The sequence below is a fragment of the Ursus arctos genome, unplaced genomic scaffold (genome assembly GCF_023065955.2).
Source record: "Ursus arctos isolate Adak ecotype North America unplaced genomic scaffold, UrsArc2.0 scaffold_14, whole genome shotgun sequence".
Lineage (NCBI taxonomy): Eukaryota > Metazoa > Chordata > Mammalia > Carnivora > Ursidae > Ursus > Ursus arctos.
Window position 1 is genome coordinate 19,212,118 of NW_026622808.1, and position 24,112 is coordinate 19,236,229.

General features: G+C 52.3%; 1 protein-coding gene across 1 annotated transcript in view; it reads left to right on the top strand.

Moving 5' to 3' along the window:
* Positions 1-15,519, top strand: part of PDE4A (phosphodiesterase 4A) — a 39,230-nt gene extending 23,711 nt beyond the window's left edge. Inside the window, 14 exon segments of the mRNA XM_026481383.4 lie at positions 458-494; positions 852-922; positions 1,647-1,696; positions 1,874-1,986; positions 5,542-5,635; positions 7,115-7,338; positions 8,489-8,587; positions 8,684-8,848; positions 9,099-9,198; positions 9,341-9,495; positions 9,712-9,834; positions 10,274-10,456; positions 12,874-13,509; positions 13,511-15,519. Coding sequence (XP_026337168.1) covers positions 458-494; positions 852-922; positions 1,647-1,696; positions 1,874-1,986; positions 5,542-5,635; positions 7,115-7,338; positions 8,489-8,587; positions 8,684-8,848; positions 9,099-9,198; positions 9,341-9,495; positions 9,712-9,834; positions 10,274-10,456; positions 12,874-13,509; positions 13,511-13,564 — 2,104 coding nt within the window. The 3' untranslated portion in view covers positions 13,565-15,519.
* Positions 15,520-24,112: the final 8,593 nt, after the last annotated feature.

The following is a 24,112-nucleotide window of genomic DNA, read 5'->3' on the forward strand; positions in this document are numbered from 1 at the left end:
GTGAGCACCCCCAGACCTGCTCAGCCCCCTCCCCTCTCACTGGATCCTCCAGCCCTGGCCCTACCCATCCAGGTACCCACCTCAGCTCCCCTGACTCCTTCCTGCTCCCCACCCCCTCCTGCCCACTGCTCTCACCAAGCCCAGCCCTGGCAGTGTATTTATGGCCATTGTCTTTGTCTCCGCACACTCCCTCCCTGCCCACCCATGTGAGCTCCTCTTTCTGACCACCATTTCCTTCGGGACCAGCCCCTACAGGTGTCTACCCTTGGGAGGTGTAAGTGCCTTCTGCCCTCACCTGTTAGAGCCTCCCCTCCCAGCCCACCAACCTCCCCAGGCCCAACCCCCACAGAGTGTCCACTCTAGAGAGTTGCTTCTCTGGCACCCTAACCCTTCTCCACCCAGGCCTGTGGGTGTCCCACTGTGAGGATGCCTGACCTGCCTCTGTCCTTGATTGCAGGCACGCTGAGGACCTCATTGTGACACCTTTTGCCCAGGTAAGACCCCTCTCTTAAGGAGGGAAAGGATTCCAGGGGCGCCTGGGTGGCACAGCGGTTAAGCGTCTGCCTTCGGCTCAGGGCGTGATCCCGGCGTTATGGGATTGAGCCCCACGTCAGGCTCCTCTGCTATGAGCCTGCTTCTTCCTCTCCCACTCCCCCTGCTTGTGTTCCCTCTCTCGCTGGCTGTCTCTATCTCTGTCGAATAAATAAATAAAATCTTAAAAAAAAAAAAAAAAAAAAAGGAGGGAAAGGATTCCAACCCTCCCCCACACTTGGGGACAAGGGCCTAGCCTAGCCTAGCCCCAGCTGCCCCTCCAGGTGGCTCCCTCTCCTCACTGCTGCTCCCTATCCCAGGTGCTGGCCAGTCTCCGGAGTGTTCGCAGCAACTTCTCACTCCTGACCAATGTGCCCATTCCCAGCAACAAGTAAGTCAAGGCTGGGCCCCAACGCTCATGATCATAAGGCTAAGCACACCTGGGTTCAACTCGTAGCTCTGCTGTGTGATCTCAGGCAGGAACTTGACCTCTCTGAGCCTCTGTTCAGGCAACAGCTCCCTCTAAGCCAGTAACCATTACAATTTGAATGCCTAAGACAGAAACTTAAAAATAAAGACCAAGGGGTCCAGACACATGGTGGTGAGGCAAAGGGTAGCCAGTTACCCCAGCCTTGGGGCCACTGCAGGCCCCCGTGCCAACTTTCTGGCCAAATAGCATCTTGTGGTACCTTTGCTCCCCCTCCATAAAATGGGAATTTAATAGCACCTGCCATGAGGAGTCTGAAAGATAATACATAGAGAAGTGTGAGGACATTTTCCAGCACATAGTAAGTGCTCCCTAAATAGCAGTAGTTATTATGTGGCAGCAGGTGCATGGCTGAGAACTGCTGGTCCCTCCAGGAGTTAGGGGAGAGATGCTCAAGGAAGCAGGAGCTTTGGAGACAAAGGACCTGTCCCTACCTCTGATCAGTCACTTCCTTGAGCCTGTTTCCTCATCTGTAAAATGGGTCCTCATGGGTCTCTCTGTGAGAGGCTGCAGAGTGAGTACATGGGACACAGCGCTCAGAGAAAGGAAAATCGGCATTATTCATGGAGAGGGGGAGGCAGGAATCTGGGGGCACACAGGCTGATGCTGGAGCCCCATTTCTTTGCAGACGGTCCCCATTGGGCGGCCCAACCCCCGTCTGCAAGGCCACGCTGTCAGGTAACAAAGCCCAGGGGCTGGGAAAGGGCCTCTCTTGCTGCTCCAGTAGGGGGAGGGGGTCCCTTCACTTGGGGTGGCTGTCTTAACTGTCCTTTCCCAGCACCCCTCTCACCTGGTGGACCCCCATCATCACGGGCTGGGGCCTCTGGGTCACCACCTGTGCTGCCCCTTCTCCAGAAGAGACATGTCAGCAGTTGGCCCGGGAGACATTGGAGGAGCTGGACTGGTGTCTCGAACAGCTGGAGACCATGCAGACCTACCGCTCCGTGAGCGAGATGGCCTCTCACAAGGTGAGCGGGCCTGGAGCCAGCAGGGCGGAACCAGCCCCTCCTGGGGGCCTGAGGATGGGGGCCAACTGCTGGGTGGGACCTGTAGGTGAGGCCATCCATAGGGGCGGGGCCAGTTTCTAGATAGGGCCAAAGAGGTGGGACCATTCCCTGGGACTGTGAGGTGGGGCTAGCTGCTGGCCGGGGGCCGGGGGCGGGGCTAACCATGGGGCGGGGCTGGAAGGGGCGGGGCCAATCTGTGGATGGGGGCCTACGAGGTGGGAGTCCATCCCTAGGCTGGACCAGCTGCCTAGGGTGCCTGTTCCTGTGGAGTCTGACTTCTCCCAGGGGTGGGGGGAGCCTGGTGTGTGTGAATGTGTGTGGGTGTGGGTGTCTGTACATCTGTATGCAGACAACCATCTATCTTAGAGGGGGTTGTCCTATGCTAGAGTCTACAAGTGTATATGAGACTGTGGGTCTGTGTGGCTGTCAATTTGTTGACTACACATTTGCAGCACAAGGTGGGGTGTGAGGAGAGGTTTTAAGAGGGCACGTCAGGAAGTCAGGAGTGGTGTGCAGATGTGTACCTATGGAGGATGTATGGGTGTGCACAGGCAATTGTACTGGGTTGTAAGTGTGTGGGCCTGTGCCAGAGGGTATGTATGTTTGTTCACAAGTGTGAGTTGGTCTAGGAATGAATCTGAGTGTGTATTTCCACGTGTTTGTGACTCTGTGCGTGTGTGTGCTTGCCAGGCTGCGGGAGGGGAGGGGTGCAAGGCTTCCATGTACAGCTGTGCAGATTGTGTACTGCACAACTCCAGAGGGACCATTCAGAAAGCAGGCAATATGAATGATATTTCTGGAGTTGTGCAGCATGGCGGTAGCCCTCGTGGGAGGATGCCTATCAGGAAATGAGTCTGCAGGTGGAGGAGTCTGTGTTGGGGGGGTGCCTACACCTGTGGGTGGAGTTTTGTCTGGGAACATTCAAGTCTGAGGGTGATTGTGTCTCTGAGGGTGTACTGAGCATCTGAGAATGTGACTATCTCTAAATGTAGGTCTTCGGGTGTGTTTCTGCGAAGGTGTGTGTGTGTATTTATGGGTGTGAGTGTGAGCATCTCCTTGTGGATTTCTCAGGGTCTGTTTGTGCCCAAGGCCACATGGGTATTTGTGTTTGTTTGAAAGTGTGTCTGTGGGTGTGTTGAGTGTGTGTTAAGTGTGTCCGGTATATCTAGGTGATTTTCCCTAGGTGTGTGTCTCCACGTCTGGGTTTGAGTCTCTGTTTTTAGAAGGGGTGTGTCTGAAGGTGTTTACATCCTGTATGCTCAACTGTCTACCTGTAAATGTGTTGGACATCAGAGTTGTGACCGTGTGTGTGTTTGCCTGTGTGTTGGTGTGGAAGGTGTGTCTCAGACTGTTTGTGTGTCTATGAATGTGTAGAGTGTCTGGGTGTGTGTCTTTGACTCTGGGTGTGTCCATGGAGGGGACATGTCCTCTGGAGGGTGTGTGTGCCTTCCTGTCTATCCCTGGCAGCCCTACCTTGATCCTGGCTTAGGCCCGTGGGCTTGGATGCCCCTTTAACGCCCCCCCACCCCCGGCACCACCTGACGTCGCATGCAGCCTGCCAGTGCTGCAGTGAGCACGCACACGCACACACACACAGGCGCGCACACGGAGCCCAGAGCCTCCGAAGCCACCTCCCGGGACCCTCGCCCTGCCCCCTCATGGGCAGGGGTCCCAGGCCGCCTCCAGCCGCTGCCGCGGGGGGGCCCATCAGGGCCAGGGGCTGGCAGACCATGTAACCAGGGCTGCTGTTGGGAGCGCGGAGGGGAGGGGAGCCCCCAGCCCTGCTGGGCTGGCCCAGGCCCCTCCGCGGCTCCCCCTTGCATTGCCCACCTGCCCAGAACCCCCCCCACACACAGTGGCTATTAACCCCGGGACTCCCCAAACCCAGCCTCTCTGTGCGGCAGCCCCAAGCGGGGCTAAGATTTCAAGATGCCCTTGGTGGATTTCTTCTGTGAGACCTGCTCCAAGCCGTGGCTGGTGGGCTGGTGGGACCAGGTAGGGGAACTTGGGGTGGGGGATGGGCAGGAGACTCGGCCCTGGCCCTCCCACCTTGGATCCTCCAGCCCCTGGTCTGGGCTGGTGTGTGCAGCTGTGCACGTGTGTGGCCTGAACATGAAACCTTGTGACTGTCTGTCTCTGTGTGTGGCCCAGGGTTGGGCAGGGAGAGTGGGTGGCTGGGGATGTGGGTCTCTGGCTGGGTGTGACTGTCAGCACTCGCCTGTGTGTGTGCCTGCAGTGGTGTGGGGCCGTCTGACCATATACTTATTTGCCTGGGTCATGATGTGGCCCTCTCTGAGATCATATGGCTCTGTTTGTGGTGGTGTGTATTGGGACACGTTTGTGAGCCCAGAGCTGTGTGATTTCTGGGGCGTGTGACCCCAAGTGTCAGTGACTGCCTTATTGTGTATGCCCCTTGACTTGTGTGTCTGTAGCTGTGTAAAACTGTGTGAGATGGTAGTCTGTGACTCTGTGTGTGGTTGTGTGACTTTGTGGGTCCATCTTGTGTGTGTATGTGTATCTTTCTTTGCAACTGGGGTCTCTGGCAGCACTGGGAGGAGTAAGCACCCCATCCTGGTGTGGGCTATGTGAGCTTACCCTTCCTGTCCAAGTGTCCCTCCTGCCTCTCTGGACGGAGTCTGCTCCTGGTTTGGGGGTGCTTTGGTGGAGCTTGGGGGCGGGGAACCAATGCCCTTTCTCCTCCATGCACAATGTCACAGCAGACGCTTGTGTGAAGTGGCATGGAGGGACCAGGAGGGACTGCCAGGCCTGGTTCTGTGTCTACTCCATTCATCTGTGCATCTATCCACCCCTCTGAGGTTGGGGGAGGGGGACTATGATGGGAACCCCCCTCCCCTGGGTGACCGAACAAGGTTTCCTCAGCTCACTATTCTCCCCTGCCCCTGCCCAACCTTCTCTTCACCCAGAACTTGCATTCTCTCCTGAAAAGGAGAGACTGTATTCTCTCCTTCCAAACTGGGTTGGGAGCTGGGGGCCAGGACGCCTTGGGAGTGGGGTCCATATCTGGGAAGACTTGGGCCAGGGTAGCTCTGGGAAGGCAAGGGTTAAGGGGCCTGCGGACTGCCCCCCTTTCCCCCAGCTCTGTAGCTGGTTGGAGGGGGAGTTGCTAAGGAGACTCCCATCACCATGGCGATGGGATTCTCCTGACACCCCATTGGCTCACTGTTAGGCAGGAGCCCCTCCCTTCCACAGGTGCCCCTCTGGCTCCTCCTTTTGGGCCGGAGGAGGAGGAAGTCTGGGAAGGGGTGCTCCCCTTCCTCAGGAAGGGAGGGGTATGCTGAGCCCGGACTTCTAAGCCTGGAGCCCCCATCCAGACCTGGGAGGGCGGGAGGGGCTGACCCCTCCCCTCTAGCAGCTTGCTGAGGGCTCTGTTGGCTGAACAGAGAAGTAGGAGGGACTCGTGGGGTCTTCAGAAGTTTCTGGGGAGGGGCTGACCACCCCCACCCTCTGATGCCCTGTCTCCCCATCATTCCTTCCTTCTTGCCTCCTTCACCTTAGTTCAAGAGGATGTTAAACCGTGAACTCACACACCTGTCAGAGATGAGCAGGTCAGGAAACCAGGTCTCTGAGTACATCTCCACCACATTCCTGGGTGAGTGAAGGGCAGCACTTTGTGGGGAGGCTGCACGCCTGGACTGGAGGGGGCTACCCCAGACCGCAGTTCCAATTGCTGACATTAGCCCAAGGGACCCTGACTCCTAATTCCCCAAAGATCAATGTTACCATGCTCAAGAGTTCCCATACTCTCGATGCCCCCCAAACTCAGAGGGATGTCGACTTTATAGAACCTCCACATTAAAAAAAAATCTCTCCAAGCAGAAAAGCCCCTCCAAACTCAGCGGAACCACAATGGAACTTTCAAACTCAAGACCCCAAGAAACCCACAAACTCAAATAGAATTCTTAAACTTTAAATGCCTCCAGGCTGAAAGCCTCCCCGAATTCAGTGGAATGTCCAAACTTGGATTACCCCCCCCACACACACACACACACAAATTCAGGAGATCCCGCAAACCCAAGAGAGATGCTCACCCTCAGCAGGGTTCTCAAACTTAAGGGAACTGCTGTTCTTAAGAGCCCAGAAAAGACCCTCAAACTTTAAAAACCCCTTCAAGCTGAAAAGTCTCCCAACTTCAGTAGAATCACCCAACTTTATATGACCCTCAAATTCAGTGGACTCCTCCAAACTTTCCAGACCCAATACAGTTATACAGAATACCTCAAACTCATTAGAACCCTCAAGCTCATGGGGACCTCCAACTCGTCCTAATCTCTGAACCCAAGAGGCCAAGCTGAGGCTATCTCCCACAAACACAGGATAATTTCACCTTCTCAATTTATCACCAAAGGTTTCCAAATTCTGGAGAACGGCCCTGCACGGAGCTCGAGAGAAGGGTTCAGAGTTTCAAATGCTCCCGCCAATGGGGGTGTGGCCGCGCAGAGTTCTGAGATCCAGCCAATGGGAGCACAGCATGCAAATAACCCCTATTAGGCCTTGTTGACTGGCAGGGCCCCAGGTCACAATGGGTGGCCCCGGCTTGGCTCTGGAAGCCCTTGAAAGCTCAGGAAGAGGGCTCCTGGGGCTGGCCCCCAGGCGGCTGGTGTCAAAGGGGTGGGCTGGTGGGGGCGGTTCATGGAGCCAGAGACTACCCTTCCCTCCCTCTTCCCAGTGCTCTCCACCCCCACCAGCACTCTTAGTCACCACAGAGGGGTCTCCCCTGCCCGAGAAGTTTCCCTGCCTATACAGGCCAGGCAGCGACTTTCTCTAGTATCCCCACCCAGCTTCCTGACTTCCCATGCCACTCCCCTGCCAAACCTGGCGATCAGACTGGGGCCACCCCATAGCTCTGGGCCCACCCCAGGGTCCCCACTCCTGCCCACCACCTCCCAGAAGAATTCCTACCTTCCTTCTGGTTTCCAGCCTATAAGTAACCAACAGCATGACACCCTGAAGGGATCTGCCCTCCTGAGTGAGCCTTCCCAGGGCATGGTGGGGAGCAGGGGAGAACTGAAGGCCAGATGAAGGCATCTCTGTGGGGTGCTCATGCTTGTCTCTCGTCCATCTTCTGCAGACAAGCAGAATGAAGTGGAGATTCCATCACCCACAATGAAGGATCGAGAAAAACAGCCAGCCCCGCGGCAGAGACCCTCCCAGCAGCCCCCGCCCCCTGGGCCGCAGTTCCAGCCCATGTCTCAGATCACAGGGGTGAAGAAGTTGAGGCACAGCAGCAGCCTGAATGATTCCAGCATCCCCCGCTTTGGGGTGAAGACTGACCAAGAGGAGCTCCTGGCCCAAGTGAGTGGCGGCTCAGCAGGGGCTGCACTAGAGAGGAACAGGCGTCTCCTGGGGCCCAGACAAGGACTGGGCATTGGGTCGGTCTGAAATGAGGATTCAGGTGTACTGGGGTTATGAGACTCTCAGAAGAGGGGGAGTTAGAGGAAGCAGGATAGGAAGGAGCTAAGCCCGGAGGTGGCGTCAGCTAGAATCTGGCCTCAGCCTGACCCCTCGAGGAGCTCTGCAGTGTGAATACCACCACAGAGTTGAGCCCACCTTGAGGCAAGAGTGCCGGACTTTCGTACCCCTGTGTCAGTGATCGGCTGTGGGCTGCCCCCAGAGTGGACAGCATTACCTCCTCCATGTAGCTCCTGTAGGGGCAAGAGCAGTTTTCTGGAGAACAGAGCAATGTGAGTCTTGGTAAGCAACAGTCGAAGCTGGTGGGGGGTAAGTGCAGCAGTCAGTGAAGGGGGTCTGGGCAGAACCCGCATAGCATCCACTACCGGCCAGACCTGGGTTCAGCCCCCGGCTCTTTGGTCACACCTAAACACGGTCTCCCACGTGGGTTTGTACAGTGGACGCGGTGCGTGGTGCATGTTTGTTGGCTCACTTAGTTGCCATTTATTGTAACCTGCCAGCCGGCACTAGACTGCCGCCTTCGGTCACCCAGCATTTATTGAGCACCTACTGTGTGCTGGCACTGTTCAGGGTTCTGGGAAGACATGGAAAACTAGGCCGTGTTCCTTTCCCCCTGGCGCTGATGAGCAGTTTGGGGTCAGCCTAGGGAAGTTCACATTTCAGCTTGGCCACTCGTGGGAGACAAGGTCTTGGGGAGGTCTCATCACTCCTCTGGGCTTTGGTTCTCAAACCAACCAAATGAGATCAAGCACTTAGTGTAATGCTCGGCAGATAATAATCACTCAATAATACACAGTCGCCGTGGTTGCTTTGTTATCTTCCGGCCGGTAAGAGACGGACGGTAAATCCCGTGCCGCTGAGCACGCCGCCGCTGGGTGAGCAATAATGGTGCTACTTTCACGCCAGAGCTGTGAATTGCTAGGAAAGAGTCGAGAGGGGTCAAGATCATCCGAGAGGAACTTCTGACCCAAGTGGCTGGGGGCTTGGCCCTGGGTCTTGTGGGCTCCTGACCTCTGGCCTCCAACTCTGCCAGGAACTGGAGAACTTGAACAAGTGGGGTCTGAACATCTTTTGTGTGTCAGAGTGCGCCGGAGGCCGTTCCCTCAGCTGCATCATGTACACGATATTTCAGGTAGGGTGGGCCGAGTGGGGCAGGGTGCGGGGGGGAGGGCAGCATGGAGAGCCGAGAGGCAGCGGGAGTCACTGCCCCCCTTGTACCTGCCCTCAGGAGCGGGACCTGCTAAAGAAGTTCCGCATCCCAGTGGACACCATGGTGACTTATATGCTGACCCTGGAGGACCACTACCACCCCGATGTGGCCTACCACAACAGCCTGCACGCGGCCGACGTGCTGCAGTCCACGCACGTGCTGCTGGCCACACCCGCGCTCGATGTGAGCCTGGCCCCCGTGTCCCCCCACCCTGTCTTTCTCTTGCTCTCACTGCCCACCTCCCATCTCCCTTTTGTCTCCCTGGCCCTAGGTCTCTGACCTCCATCTCTCTCTGATCCTGTGCTTCTTTCTGACTCTTATCTCTCTCTCCTGCCCCCCTCTTTTGTGACACCCCCCATCTCTCTCTTATCCTGTTTCTCAGATCCCTCATCTTTCTAACCCATCTCTCTCCGACCCCACTCTCTGCTCCTAGGCTGTGTTCACGGACCTGGAGATTCTTGCCGCGCTCTTTGCGGCTGCCATTCATGACGTGGACCACCCTGGGGTCTCCAACCAGTTCCTCATCAACACCAGTGAGTGGACCCCCGGGGGCGGGACCAGCCGGGCTAGAGGCGGGGCCTGCCGGGCTGGAGGTGGGGCCTGCGCTGCCCCACCCCGCGCTGCTGACCCGTGGCCCCTGCCCATCCCTGACCACCTGCCTGGGCCTGGGCGCAGATTCGGAGCTGGCGCTCATGTACAACGACGAGTCGGTGCTGGAAAACCACCACCTGGCCGTGGGCTTCAAGCTGCTGCAGGAAGACAACTGCGACATCTTCCAGAACCTCAGCAAGCGACAGCGGCAGAGCCTGCGCAAGATGGTCATCGACATGGTGGGCGGGGCCGAGGCGGGGACCCGACAGGAAAGGTTGCCTCTGCGGCTTGGGGAGCGGCAGGGTCCGAGTCCAGCCGCGGAAGCCCCGGGAGAGGCGTCCCTGGTGGGGGCTGGGAACAGGTTGTGCCAGTGAAAACTCTATAGAGGCACAGGTCGGGTCGGTACGGCCCAGAGCAGGGCTTCAGCGGCCCCTGTGATGCCCCCTCACCCGCAGGTGCTGGCCACGGACATGTCCAAACACATGACCCTCCTGGCAGACCTGAAGACCATGGTGGAGACCAAGAAAGTGACCAGCTCAGGGGTCCTCCTGCTGGACAACTACTCCGACCGCATCCAGGTGCCCCCTCGCCCACCATATAAGGAGACTAGAGCCTCTCTCTTTCTCTCTCCCCTTTGGGTCTGGGTGGCTCGCCTCCCTCAGCATCCAGCTCCCATGTTGCCCATCTTCCTGTCTCTTTGTTTTCTCTCTCTCTCCCATCTCTCCATCCCAGCCCCCATCTCCTGCCATCCCTCCTCATTTCCTCTTCCCTTCCTTCCGTCAACCTCTTCCTGTCTCCTCTGCCTCCCCCAACATCACCTTCATTCCTCTCCTCCACCCATCTCTTTCTTTTCTCTCCTCCTCCCTTCCTCTTCCCTCTCCCTGCCATTGCCCCTCCCTCTCTCCATAGCCCCACTACCCCTTCTCCTCACTCTCCCCATAAAGGGGGAGGTAAGGAAGCATGAGGTCCCACGCTGTGACAGGGGCATGGCCTCTGAAGGTCCCCCACCTCGTGCAGGTCCTTCGGAACATGGTGCACTGTGCGGACCTCAGCAACCCCACCAAGCCACTGGAGCTGTACCGCCAGTGGACAGACCGCATCATGGCCGAATTCTTCCAGCAGGGCGACCGGGAGCGGGAGCGGGGCATGGAGATCAGCCCCATGTGCGACAAGCACACAGCCTCGGTGGAGAAGTCTCAGGTATAGTTTTGCAGGTCCTGTGGAAGGCAGCAGGGTGGCCCTCCCCATACCATGCTGGCCTAGATCCCCGAGAGGCCCAGACACTCCTGACCTGCCCCTCTTCAAAGTCTGGGTTTTCTGTGGGTTTTTTGTTTTTGTTTTTTCCTTTTCTATCTTGATGGGAAATTTGCAACATTTTCTCTTCTACAGAACAACTAAATTGAGCCTCTGGACTCGCCACTTGTAGACCTGAGTCAAACAGTTCTAACTCCTGTGCAAGCCACCAAATAGCATTAATAATAATACTTACCCGGCTCTTAGTTACAGACCTTCTGTCCATACAGCCTCTCAATTTCCCTGTAACCTGGCCACTGATCTTGCCCTTGATTTTTGGTGCATTTTTTTTTTTTTTTGAGATTTATTTATTTATTTATTTATTTATTTATTTGATAAAGAGAGAAACCAAGAGACAGAGCATGAGCAGAGGCGGAGGGGCAGAGGGAGAGGGAGAAGCAGGCTGAGCAGGGAGCCAGATGTGGGGCCTCCATCCCAGGACCCTGGGATTATGACCTGGACCAAAGGCAAATGCTTAGCCTTGATTTTGGGTGGATTTTGAAATGAGATGCGATGACTCGTCATCGTGTGCTTATTTAACTTAACAAGAGGTACAGAAACACAATCTTGTTTGTAAAGTGTGAGCGTGAAAGCTTCTCACCCTCCCCACTTCCAGTCTCCTCCCTGGTGAGACCTACTTTTCCCGGTTCACTGTGCATGCCTCTCCAGACCAGAGTTACCCAGCACTGGCACTGTTGACATCTGGGGCCGGATCATCCTCTGTCACGGGGCCGTCCTGTGCATTGGAGGATGTAGAGCCGCATCCCTGGCCTCCACCCTCCCCTTCCAGTTACAACAACCAAAAATATTTCTGGATGCTTCCAAATGTCCCCTGAACCTGCAGATCACCCCCATCCTCCAAAGCCTGGGAAAACCAGTTTCATACATTTTATTATGTAGTTATGTTTACAGGCAACTTAATAGTTCATGGGTTTTGCTTTTTTAAAGTTTTTTATTTTATTTTATTTATTTATTTGATAGAGAGCACAAGCAGGGGGAGCGGCAGGGAGAGGGAGAAGCAGGCTCCTGCTGAGCAGAGAGCCCAATGTGGGGCTCGATCCCAGGACCCTGGGACCATGACCAGAGCCAAAGGCAGATGCTCAACCGACTGAGCCACCCAGGTGCCCAATGGGTTTTGCTTTTTTTTTTTTAATATGAATTTTATCAATATATACCGATTTTTATACAGCTTGCCTTTTCTTCCAAACAATGCCTTGGAGATCTGTCCAAGTTATTCTGTGTAGATTTAGCTCATCGTTTTTGACTGTTGTATAGTATTCTCACAGTATAGACGGCTAATGGTTTCTGGGGAGACATGGTTTTTCTCCTGTAGCTGGACATTTAGGTGCTGAGGAGTTACAAATTCACAGTGACTCAAACAAGATAAATCTTCATGTTTGTTCCCTCTTATGTAAAAAAGCCTAGAGAAAGAACACCGCTCCCTTGGGCTCCATGAAATGGTCAGGCACCTAGGAGATTTCTCTCCTACCATCCAAAGCATGGGGCCTCTGTCCCCAGAGATGCCTCTCATGGTCACAGATGCTGTGTAAGCTCTAGCCATTCTGGCTACAAAGCAGGGAGAAAAGGTCTCTGCCAGTTGAGGCAGCACCCCTACCCCTGACTCCCACCCTAACTCCCATCTTCTACATCTACATGTGGTCACATCACGATCCTCTCTTTGCAAAGGAGGCTGGGAAATGTAGTTTTTAACTGTATGGGGGAAGCATTGCCTCCACCAAGAAAAATTAAGATTCTATTAATAAGAAGGAGGGAAGAGGGACGCCTGGGTGGCTCAGTTGGTTAAGCGTCTGCCTTCGGCTCAGGTCATGATCTCAGGGTCCTGGGATTGAGTCCTGCATCGGGCTCCCTGCTCAGCGGGGAGCCTGCTTCTCCCTCTGCCTGCTGCTCCCCCTGCTTGTGCTGTCTCTCTCTCTCTAACAAATAAATAAAATATTTTTTTAAAAAGCTTAAAAAAATAAAAAGGAGGGAAGATAATATCAGAGTGGGTTAGCCAATACTCTGCCACGGAGTTATTTCTAGTTTTTCTTTGTTGCCAAAAAAAAAGTCATTATTAATATCTGTGGTGTACCACAATTTTTTAAAACTAATTCCCAACTGACAGATATATGGAAGTTTCTAGTATTTGTTGGCATCTCATATGTAAAGTTTTTTTCTTTTTCTCACCCGTGCAAGAGTTTTTCCAGGGTGCATCTGGAGAAGCAGGATGACGAGGTGAAATGCTGTCGGCCTCTAGATCCCACAGCATGGCAAGACGATCTGCACCCGCGGGCCACCAGTTTATACCTCTCTCCCTTCTCTCCCAGGTGGGTTTCATCGACTATATTGTACACCCGCTGTGGGAGACATGGGCTGACCTGGTCCACCCAGATGCCCAGGAGATCCTGGACACGTTGGAGGACAACCGGGACTGGTACTACAGCGCCATCCGGCAGAGCCCTTCACCACCGCCCGAGGAGGAGCCCAGAGGGCCAGGCCACCCACCCCCACCAGATAAGTTCCAGTTTGAGCTGACGCTGGAGGAGGAAGAAGAGGAGGAGGTGTCTACCGCCCCAGGTGCATTTGAAGTGCAGGACTTGTCCATGGCCCAGCGTCCATCCCCCGCTGAGGAGCTGTCGGACGTGGATGGCCAGGCTGTGCCCACAGCCGTGAAGGGAGAGGAACCACGCTTCACACAGCAAGCCGACTCAGCAGATAGTGTGGCCACGGGCCAGGACGAGTCCGTGTCCCCAGATGCCTCTGTGGAGGCTGGGGGCCGCAGCAGCCCCCTGGCCCTGTCTGCTGAGAGCCCCCCTCTGCCTGCCTTGAGGACCCCGCCCCCTCCAGAGGAAGCCCCGGGCCTTCCGGGCCTCCCCTCCATGGCGGCCGAGGTGGGGGCCCAAAAAGAGCATCAGGCTGCCAAGAGGGCGTGCAGTGCCTGCACAGGAACATCTGGCGAGGACCCCCCCCCCACTCCCAGCTCCTGGTGGGTGGGGTTCAGCTGGAGGTCCTACCTGAGCCCCAGCCCGTACACCCTGTTGCTCTCCCCGCCTCCCTCCACCACCATCACCCCCCCACCACCTCCTCCACTGCCTCAAAGACTCTTGGGCCTCCTGAGAAAAAAGAAAACAGAAAAGTGGGTTTTTTTCTCTTTTCTTTTTTTCCTCTTTCCCCCCACCCCCACCCATGGGGCCTCTTTTTGGAGGTGGGGGCTGGGGAACAAGGGGCGGAGGTCCCGGAAGGGATTTTATTTTTGGAATTTTAATTGTTACATTTTTAGAAAAAGAAAAAAAAAAAAAAACAGGATAAAACACAGCCACTGTAGACGCTCCTGTTCCGGACTAAACCCCTCGTGTCCCTCCCGGCCCACCTCCCCTGCCCCAGGTCCCACGCTCAGTCTTCCGGCCTCCTAGGGCTCCCCGCCTGGGCCCAAGCAGGCATCATGCCTCCTTCCCTCCCTCCCTCCCTCCCTCCAGGCTTTTCTTCTGAATTTTGGAGTGTCTCTGGAACCCAACCAGGAATAGCCATTCTGGGCGGGGGCTCTGGGGGGCTGTCACCGGGGGAGGCCCTGGCTCCAGCCCGTCTCTGGCTCATTGCCCACCACCACCCCCAGAAGTCTTCCGCCTCATTTTGCACAAACCTGGCAATATTAACTTGGGGGACAGGGACGGGGCCGGGAGCTGTGCGCCTTCAGATGTAGCAGAGGGGAGGTGTTGGAGGGACATTCACACCACTAACCTGGGGTCTGAGGTTCGAGGAGGGCCTGATCCCCCCTCCGCTTGCCATCCCCTCGCCCTTCCACTTTGGGTTCTGTTTGAATTTTCTCCATTTAGGAGGGAGATGGCTCTGAACCACACCCCTCCTTCCAGCTGCTTCTCCTCTTGTTTCTGCCTTAATTATTCCCATGGCTGTAGGAGAGGGGTTTGCAGTGGCTCCCACCTGCACCTTGGGTGGGGTGGGGCCAGGCCCAGAGCCCCCATCCTGGGCATCCCCCCCCCCCAGCATCCTCCTGACCCCTTTCATGACCCTTTGCCCTAGGAGGAAGCAATAACAGTGTGCACCTACATCCCCTTTCTGGGCAGCCCTCTCCCACCCTGGCACCAACCAAAGTCATTTCTCCTTTGCCCCCACCTGGCCACGCCTCGCCCTCACCCCTTAGCTATTCCTGGAGCAATACGACAGACAGATGCAAGGCCATTTTTCTCCAAGCCATGGGGGACTGTTTGGAAGGAAAGACCCCCCCCACTTTCCCCTCCTTTACGCCCTTCGGCCCAGTTCTGCAGCTGGGCAAGGCAGGGCCTCTCTCTCATTCCCCTACCCCCAATTCTGAGCACACGGTACTGTAGCCCCCAGCTGCCCCCAGCCTTCCATCTGTCTGTCCATCCCTGTGGGGGTACCACCCACTCCCACCCCCATGATGCTGTACAGGGTTCATTTTTGTAGAGAAATTAGTTTCTGTCCCAGCCAGTGACTGGAGTGGGACTTCTTTTGGTTTTCTTTATTTTCTCTTTCTTTCTTTCTTTTCTTTTTTCTTTTTTTTTTGTACATACTGTATGGTTGGTTTATAAATTATTCTACAGAGGCAAAAAGGGAAAATAAACTTGCCCTTCCCCAGCTGACCCGGTCAGGGGAAGGAGGGGTGGGGTCTCCCAGAGAGAGTCCCCATTCCCACTGTATTATACAAACTGTACCATAGACCCCAAAAGGGTGGATTCCATGCTGCCGCTCGATGGGAAGTCGTGTCATTGTAGGGGGCGAGGGCTGAGCAGAGCCTGCCCCTTCCCCCTTACCCAGGTGTGACTGGTGAGATGGAACCCCACCCCCGAATTAGGGCTCCTCTCCCCGGGGGGCGGGCACAGGACCCCCTGAGCTGCTCTTGTGTTGTCCACTTTGACGATCAATCAGTCGGTCGGTCTGTTGATCGATAATCAATCCTTCGATCTTGTCTCCAATTAAACCGAGGCTTTCACTGATCTTCCTGGCTTATGTGACTTCCTTTCCCACCCTGCTCTTGGGAGGTGCGCCTCTCCTTGCACTGTCTGCCTGGGGTGGGGATAAGGGGGAAGGGAGTCTCTGTTCCTATCCCTCCCCAAGAAGATAGAACCCGAAGGGAGGGGCAGCAAGTGTGCCAGGAGGCAGCCGCCCTGCAGCCTGGGCCAGACACCTGCTCACGGACTCCAGGAGGTTCAGACCAGTCTTTGGAGGCCAGCAGACCCAGGTAAATCCACTTCTCCTGCATAGCATATCTGACACAACTCCTGGGTACTTCTGGAATCTCAGACTCATTCCTGGAAACCTCAAGGGGGTCTGATTGATAATGCCTCCACTGTCTGGCTGCCAGACCACAGTAAAAGGTCTCTGGTCAAATTCTGCCGTGCAGACATTCAACTTGATAAGTACAAGGGCATTTACTTAGCCCTGTAAGTCCTATGAATTCCCAGGATCCTGGCCATTTTGGTGTTGCAACCCGAAGGTTGCATTAAAAGAAAACCAAACAACCTGAATATCTTTTTTTTTTTTTTTAAGATTTTAAGTAAACTCTACTCCCAATGTGGAGCAGCTCGAACTCACAGCCCTTTGATCAAGAGTAGCACGCTCTATTGACTGAACCAGACAGATTCCCCCAAACCTGAATCATACCTTAAAGGCAGGGCTTTGTGTTGCTTTGAGCCTGTAAGCCTCATGGTCGGTATCAGGTGAGCTAAATCCTCCAAATTCACCCAAGACTGGCTTGAGACTGAAGCTGTTTTGCTAATGTGTTCATTCGAGGTTGGGATGAGGTGGGGAGTGAGCAACTCTCAGAATACTTTAACCAATCCATGTATTTGAACCTGTTAATTCCACTCAAGGGATCCCATTTTTCCCACCTTTATCAGGATAATTAACAAACCCGCTAATGAACAAAACTTCCCAAGTGGATAAAGATGCGGATAACAGAAATGTTTGTGATTTGAGCTTTTGGTTTAGAATACTGGCTGCCTCTGGGGTCTAATGAATTGAGATACACACATACACACTGAGTGCTTAAGTGGTTAAATGCAGTGGGATCATAGATGTATATATTCACAGCTTGTGTGTTTTGAAATGAAATGAGGACAGGTTCCTTGGATCTAAGGAAAGGTTGACCTGCCTACTCTGCTCTATTCCTGTCTGGTTATCAGGGAGTAGTTTAGATCACCCAGCTGTGTGACCTTGAGATAACCTTCAGTTATCTATAACAGGATAACAAAATCCCAGTCCGTCTAGAGCAGGGCTGACCAGTGAAACCTTCTATAATGATGGGAATGTCCTGTCTGTGCTTCTCCAACGTGGTGGCCACTAGCCACACGTGGCTGTTAAGCACTTGAGATGCAGTGAGTGCAACCGAGGAGCTGCAGTTTTTGTTTTCCTTTCCATTGAGTAGCCACATGCAGCCAATGGCTACCAGCTGAGACTATACAGTTCGGGAACTTGAGAGAGTGAGTGTATAGGATTTAGCATGTACAAAGGTTTGCCTGTTTCACTGTGGTTTGAAGATTTACAGTATGTAGATATCCTGGCCCCAAAGAGTGAGGGCCAGCCTAGACCCAGAGAGGGGAAGAAGAAGAAAAAAAAAGGCTGGAAAACTAGGTAGAAGTTTCCAGGGAATCTGAACTTTGTGCAAGAAGTAAAGAGGACACACAGACGTTTTCCCGAGGGTGTTTCAAAGGGAGGCAGAGTCGGGGAAAGGGTGTCGGGCTGAGGGTCAGGAGGCGACAGCACCAATCCCAGGCTGCAGGGGAAGGCTGATGAGACTTCTTGCTCTGGACCTCAGTTTCTCCAAGTGTAGGCATGATGTCCTAAATCCCTCCTCTGTTGGGACACTGTAACAATCTGAGAATGTGGGTCAAAGGGCAAGAGGTGGGCATGTGACCATCAGCTGGCTCTTTAAAATCCTCGTGATGGGGAGTTCATCTTTCCTCAGGCAAAGGTGACCAAGGGCAGTGGGCCACAGCAGCAAAGCCTCGTTATCTGAATAGGACAGGGAGACCTGGAGAAGGGGTGGAGTTGGTCTATGTTGAAGCTGACATCGGCCACTTGCAAACAAGTTCCGTAGTCTGGGACAAATGGCTCTGGCTCTTCCAGCCTTTTGAGGGCTATGACCTGTGCTAAACTCATTAGGTGGATTATCTTACTGGCTCTCCAGCAGCCCTTGAGATATATACTATTACAGGAAACTGAGGCCTAGAAGTGATCTAACCCTGTCGAGGAAAGGCAGAGACCTCACTTCACCTACTCTCTGTCCCACAATGATAGCTACTGGAAAACTACCTGATACTTTCATTATTATTGCTCCTTTTTTTAGCCCTACACCCAACATGGGGCTTGAATTCACGAACCCAAGATCAAGAGTCACATGCTCCACCGACTGAGCCAGCCGGGCGCCCCTAAAAGATATATATATCTTTTTACATATATTTTACACCATATATATATATATATAAATCTACTAGCAAATAATGAAACAATGGACCATCCTGGAGTGGGCAAAGAACTTCCACAGCTCGCTGGTGTTGGTGGAAGTTGGCACATACAGCTTTCCAAGAGTGGTCTGACAACATTTATCGAAAATATAACTGCATGTGGGCGCCTGGGTGGCTCAGTCAGTTAAGTGTCTGCCTTTGGCTCAGGTCATGATCCCAGGATCCTGGGATGGAGCCCCACATCAGGCTCCCTGCTCATTGGGGACCCTGCTTCTTCCTCTACCCTCCCCCTGCTTTTGCTCTCTCTCTTGCTCTCTCAAGTAAATAAATAAAATCTTTAAAAAAATAAAAAAATATATAACTGCATGCATTTTGACCCACCCATTGCAGTTTTTAAAATATTTATCCTAAAGAAACAGTTGGATAAAAACCTAAAGGTGAAGACGGCACAAAATGCCCATTCTAGTATTGGTCAGAATAGTGAAGAACTATGAAAAATGTCCAACACTGGGGACGCGTGGGTGGCTCAGTCGGTTGAGCGGCTGCCTTCGGCTGGGGTCATGATCCCGGAGTTCCCTCGCCTGCAACCGGCTCCCTGTTCAGCGGGGAGTCTGGTTCTCCCTCTCCCTATGCCCCTCCCGCTGCTCTTGGTCTCCAGCCCCCTCTCTCTCTCTAATAATAAATAAGAAAAATATTTTTAAAAATATTAACAATGTCTCCAGGGGTAGGATTAAGAGAGATCTGTATTTTCTGTTCTGCAGTCTTTGATATTTTCTGAACTTTAGCAGTAAGCAGGTATTAATTTTATAATCAAGGGGAAAATTATTTTATAATCAGGGTAAAGAAATACCCGGTATTTGTTATCTGGGAGGCACAAAAGCATGGTAGATAAGCACACAGACTTTGGATTCATTTTGCCTGGATTCTAGCTCCCACGCCTCCGGTTAATGACTGGGCTCGTCGGAGCAGGTTACTTACTTGTTCTGTGCTTCAGTTTCCCTTGCTCTAAAATGCCAATAACTGCCCAAGTTACTATGTGCCAGACGCTGTTTGTTTTACGTAAATTATTGCACTGAATTCTCACAACAGCCTTATAAAGCAGGTTCTACCATAAATGGGTCACAGGCTGGGAAGAAGGCGGGACTGGGAACTCCAGCCCCCAAGCGCCTCCTAGAGCGGAGCTGGGGAACTACAGCACGCTCAGAAATGCACGCAAGCGCAGACCGAGTGGAGGGCGTGGCGAGGACGCGCGGGAGGTCTCCCCCTGCGCTACGATTGGCTGTCGTGGTTGTCATTAGCCGAGAAGGCCGCCAATGAGGGGCGCGGCCGCTTCGCCCTGGGAACCCGACGGCTGAGGGAGCTGAGGCTCTCGGGCTGCTGCAGGTGCGCGAGCCTCAAAGCGGGTGAGGGGACCTGGCGTCACTCCCTGAGAGTGACCCCAGCGTCGTTCCCACTTGTTAAGGGGACCCCAGCGTCAGGCTCCTTTCCTGAGAGTTCCCTGGGGTCGTTGCCACCCTTTTTCCCAAGAGTGACCCCTGAGATGATCCCTCAGGAGGACCCCGGCGCCCTCTCTCCTTCTAGAGGTGAACCGTAGCCTCGTCCCTTCTTCCTGAGCGGGACGCCAGAGCCACACACTTCCTTAGGTGGACCCCGGCTTCCTCAGCCCTTCCTGAGGGGACCCGGGTGTCAGCCCCCTTCCCTGAGGGCCCCCGCATGGTCTTTCCTGAGGCACCCAGGGGTCATCCCTTCCTCCTGAGAGGCCCCCTCTCCTACCATTCCCCCTTTCCCAAGGGTCCCCCGTGCTCCTTGCCGGGAAGGGGCCTGGCGCTGCGCCCTCTTGGCTGAGGGTTTTCTGTCACTGCCGTCCCCGCAGCCCGAAGGAGCATCATCCCCCTTTCCTCTGCAATTTGAGCGGACCGCACGGGGCCTTGGGCTGTCCCCAGCTGGGGAGGAGGGGGGAGGCGGCTCAGCCGGCCGCGCGCGCGCGCGCGCGTGTGTGTGCGTGTGTGCGTGTGTGCGTGTGTAGACACCAGCTGACACAGGGACTCACCGTGTCGCCTGAGATACCGTTTAAGGAACTGGGGCTGTTTCTCCTAAAATGGGAGCCGCTATGGAAAAGATCTAAAGCTGCTTTAAAATGTCTTTCAAGTGCTTCCACGGTCCCTGACATGGTCAGCAGGTCCTTGCTGAGTGATTGGGTATGTGTAGGACTGTCCCCTGGAGGAGGGTCTGCTTTGGCCCACGAAGTCCCAAGAGATCTGATGGTAAGGGTTACAGGGAGGCTGAACGGGCTTCCCTGTGTCGAATGAAATCCTAAAAGGCTGAGCACAGAGCTGGCAAAGTCCACAGCCTGCAAGACCTGGCCAGTTGCATTCCATCCTGCAAAGATCGACGGTCCGCGGTGATCACAAATTGTCTCGTCCATGTGCACACACGTGTGAAGTTCCTGTGTGTGCTGCCAGTGCATCAAATGCTGAACAAGACAGAAGAAGAATAATTTTAATACAAGGCCCACAAATAGGGTGCTCATGACTTCTGCAAGCGATGCTACTTCTCCCTCAAGGTTTCTGGTTGTTCATTAAGGAACAATCAGTCCGTCTCCCACCTGGTTGACTACAAACTGCAGGAGGGCAGAAAGTGTCTCTCCTAGTTGTCTCTACCCAGTGCCTGGGACATGGTAGGCACGAAGTATTTGTTGTCCATGTCCCAGCTCTTCACTTGGTGAATCCTTAGTGGGACTGAGAGATGACCAGGGAGGGTGAAGTATGATGAGTAAGGGGAAGACCCGCAGTAGAGGTGAAAGAGAAGCACCTGCCGTGGCTGAGAGTGAAACACCAACTCCTTGGCTAACACGATTCATCTTTCCTGACCCTGAAGCTAATAGCAAGTGAAGGCAAAGAGGCAGCTGAAGTCAGCAGCTCGGTTTAAAATTTCCCACCAAAGTTGTCTAGATCAACTGATTTAATCCGGCAGATCCTGGGATATGTAGTCTGAAAAAGGTTCCTGAGTGCCCTGTTTGACATGTGGCCTAAGAAAATCAAGGACAGGACCCTGAGGTGTGGATGTGGTGCTGGGGCTCATGGGAGGGAGAGCCCTTTAAACAGGGGGGAGCTTCTTGATGCATTTGCAGTTGTGTTTCATTTACTATAAATATAATTTACCCAGAAGTTTTGAAGAATGCTAATTAAAAAAAAAAAGGAATAAGCCAAAGTCAGGTAATTTTGCACCCCAGGCTCCTCCAATTTTGTTTCTTTTCTAGCTCTCCTCTGCCATTAGTTCCTCTTTTTGCCTGGAAGCCCACAAGAGGGTGCTGCGTTCCCTTTAGACTACACCTCCTGTATCAGCCCAGATAGTTAGGGGGAGCTAGAAAACCATTACAAAATAAGGCAGATGAGCTGGTGGAAGCACTGATTTTCCACAAGTTACAAGATCCAGTGAGGAATTTTAAATAGCACAGATAAAGTGTTCTAAGGTCATTAAATGTTATGCCATTATCTTGCTAACCTTAACAACCTTGATAATTCTGACTAATGTTAGCATATCAGGTTTCCAGTACTTACCTCATTCCTATCAGTCATAGTACATTTATTGTATCTTACTGCGTGCCAGGTGCTAGGTAGTTATTGTCTCCATTTTACAGACGAGGAAAGCCAGGCACAGAGAGGAGTTACACCAAGTTTGAGTACCAGATAAGGGGTCTTAAGCGTAGTCTGTTGATTCCAGTGTATTATCCCCCCCCCCTTAAGTTCTATCTTCCACAAACTTTAGTTCCACTAACATTTATATTTTAAAACCATAATGCACACTCAAGGGAGAAGATATTCATTGAATTGAAGGCGTGTTGCACCGCACAAAGCAAGGGACTCTAGCATCCAGAACTACAGTGCCCTTCGCAGAGCTAAAGGTTATCTTAGACATTGTCGGCTTGATTGAAAGTGGGAAGTTATTTGCTTACCATCACTATGAATCCATCCTCTTACAGAGCATGAGCAGGGGGGAGGAGGCAGAGGGAGAGGGAGAAGCAGACTCCCGACTGAGCAGAGAGCCCGACATGGGGCTCCATCCCAGGACCCTGAGATCATGACCCGAGCCAAAGGCAGATGCTCAACCGACTGAGCCACCCAGGCACCCCATCACCTTCATCTTTGATCATCTTTCTATACTGAAACTCCCCCTCAGCTTATAAACATGTGTCTTCTGAATCTCAAAAACAAAACCCCAAACCCTCCCTGAACTCTTTGTTCTTCTCTAGCTTTCATGCAGTCTTTTTCTGCCTCTTCTCATCCAAATGCCTCAGAAGAGATGTTCTCTTCCTCAGTTTCCTTCACTGATTCAGTGTTGTCTTCTCAGCAACAGTACCTGTTCCAAGGAGGCACTCCATAAACATTTACTGAAGGGATCTGTTGCTTTACCCTCATGAATCTACTGAAATTGTTCTCAGTCAGATTACTTCTGATCCCCAAACCCAGTGGGCATTTGAAGGGGTCTATCTTTCTGAAGCTTCTTGCACTTCCTAGCATTTTCCTTAAAATTTTTGTGCTCGACTTTTTCTCCACTTAGCCTCTGTGACACTATACTTTTCTTAGTTTTCCTCATGCTTTTCTGCTGCTGTTGTTTGTTGGGGTTTCTCTTCCGTTTACTCCTTAAATGTTTCTCAGAATGTGATTTAACCCGCTGTTCCTGTTCTACACCAGTATGTATGTCTTGCCGTGTGGTCCCTGGACAAGCAGCATCAGCATCAACTGGGAATGTTAGAAATGCAATTTCTTGGGACCCACTTATTGAATGAGAGACTTCTGGAAAATGCAACACCCACTTATGATTTAAAAAACCACACACACAAAGCAAACTAGGTATAGAAGGGAGCTTCCTGAACTTGAAAAAAGTTCGAGCAAAACTTCAGGTATATGTTACAGAAAATCCTTTGGCAAACATCAGATTTAATGCTGGTACATTAGAAGCACTTGCCTTATCATTAGGAATAAGACAACTATTCCCCACTATTCCCACAACTAAGCAACATTTCACAGAAGGTCTTAGCTAGTACTATAAGGCAAGAAAACGAAATGAGTGCTGCAACTATTGGAAGAGATGACATTCCACTCTTATTAGTTGCAGACAATTGAACTATCTGCTTAAAAAAAAAACTAGAAAGAGGCTAGTGGAAGATCAAGATATCTAAATCAACAACTTTCCCATATACCAGAAATACCAATTTCATTTTATTTTTTCAGAAATACCAATTGTAAAGGATCAAGGAGTAAAGATTTCATTGACAACAGCAACCAGACCCATAAAACTCCCAGGAATAAACCCTTCACAAGCCCTTCCTGGAGAAATTATAAAGCCTTCCTGAGGACAGCAAAGAAGCCTTCGCTAAACAGATACACTAAGTTTATGAACGGAGGGTCCTAATATTATAAAAATATTATTCTGCCACAACTCGATAATTTTAATGCAACCCAATTAAAATTTTGATTTTTCATGGAATTTCATCCATGAAGCAAAGAATAAATATGCAATAACAGAATAGCTCGGGGTTTGGTTTTTGGTTTCATTTTTTTTGTTTTTTGAAAAACAAAAAGGGAGAAGGGACTTTTCTATCTGATATTAAGACATGTTATAAAACTGTAGTAATTAAAATGATGAAATTGATGCAAAAATGGATATTTAGGTAAAACAACAGAAAGTCAATATAATGGAATAGAGGTCCCGTGCATAAATGAGAAGTTTGTACATGACTGGGATAGCATTTCAGAACTATGGGAAAAGAATTAATTCGTCAAGAAATGGTTTGAAAAATAACAGATTGAGCAGTAATAGCTATCCATACAAAAAAATTAAATTCCTACTTGATATCACACATACCAACAAATTCCTGTTGGATTTAGTAATAGTACAAAAACGAAACAATAATACCTGAAGAAAAAACAGTACAAAAACTCTTGATGTCTCTATTAGTCAGGATTCTTGGTTTTAACAGAACCAACAAAAACCAAGTCTGGTTAACTTAGGCAGAAACAATGTACGGGCAGGAGACAACAACTTAACAAATGGGTAGGAAGCCTTGGAAAATGGCAAGAAACAAAAGTCCTTCTTAAATATGACACAGAAAAGAAGAAAC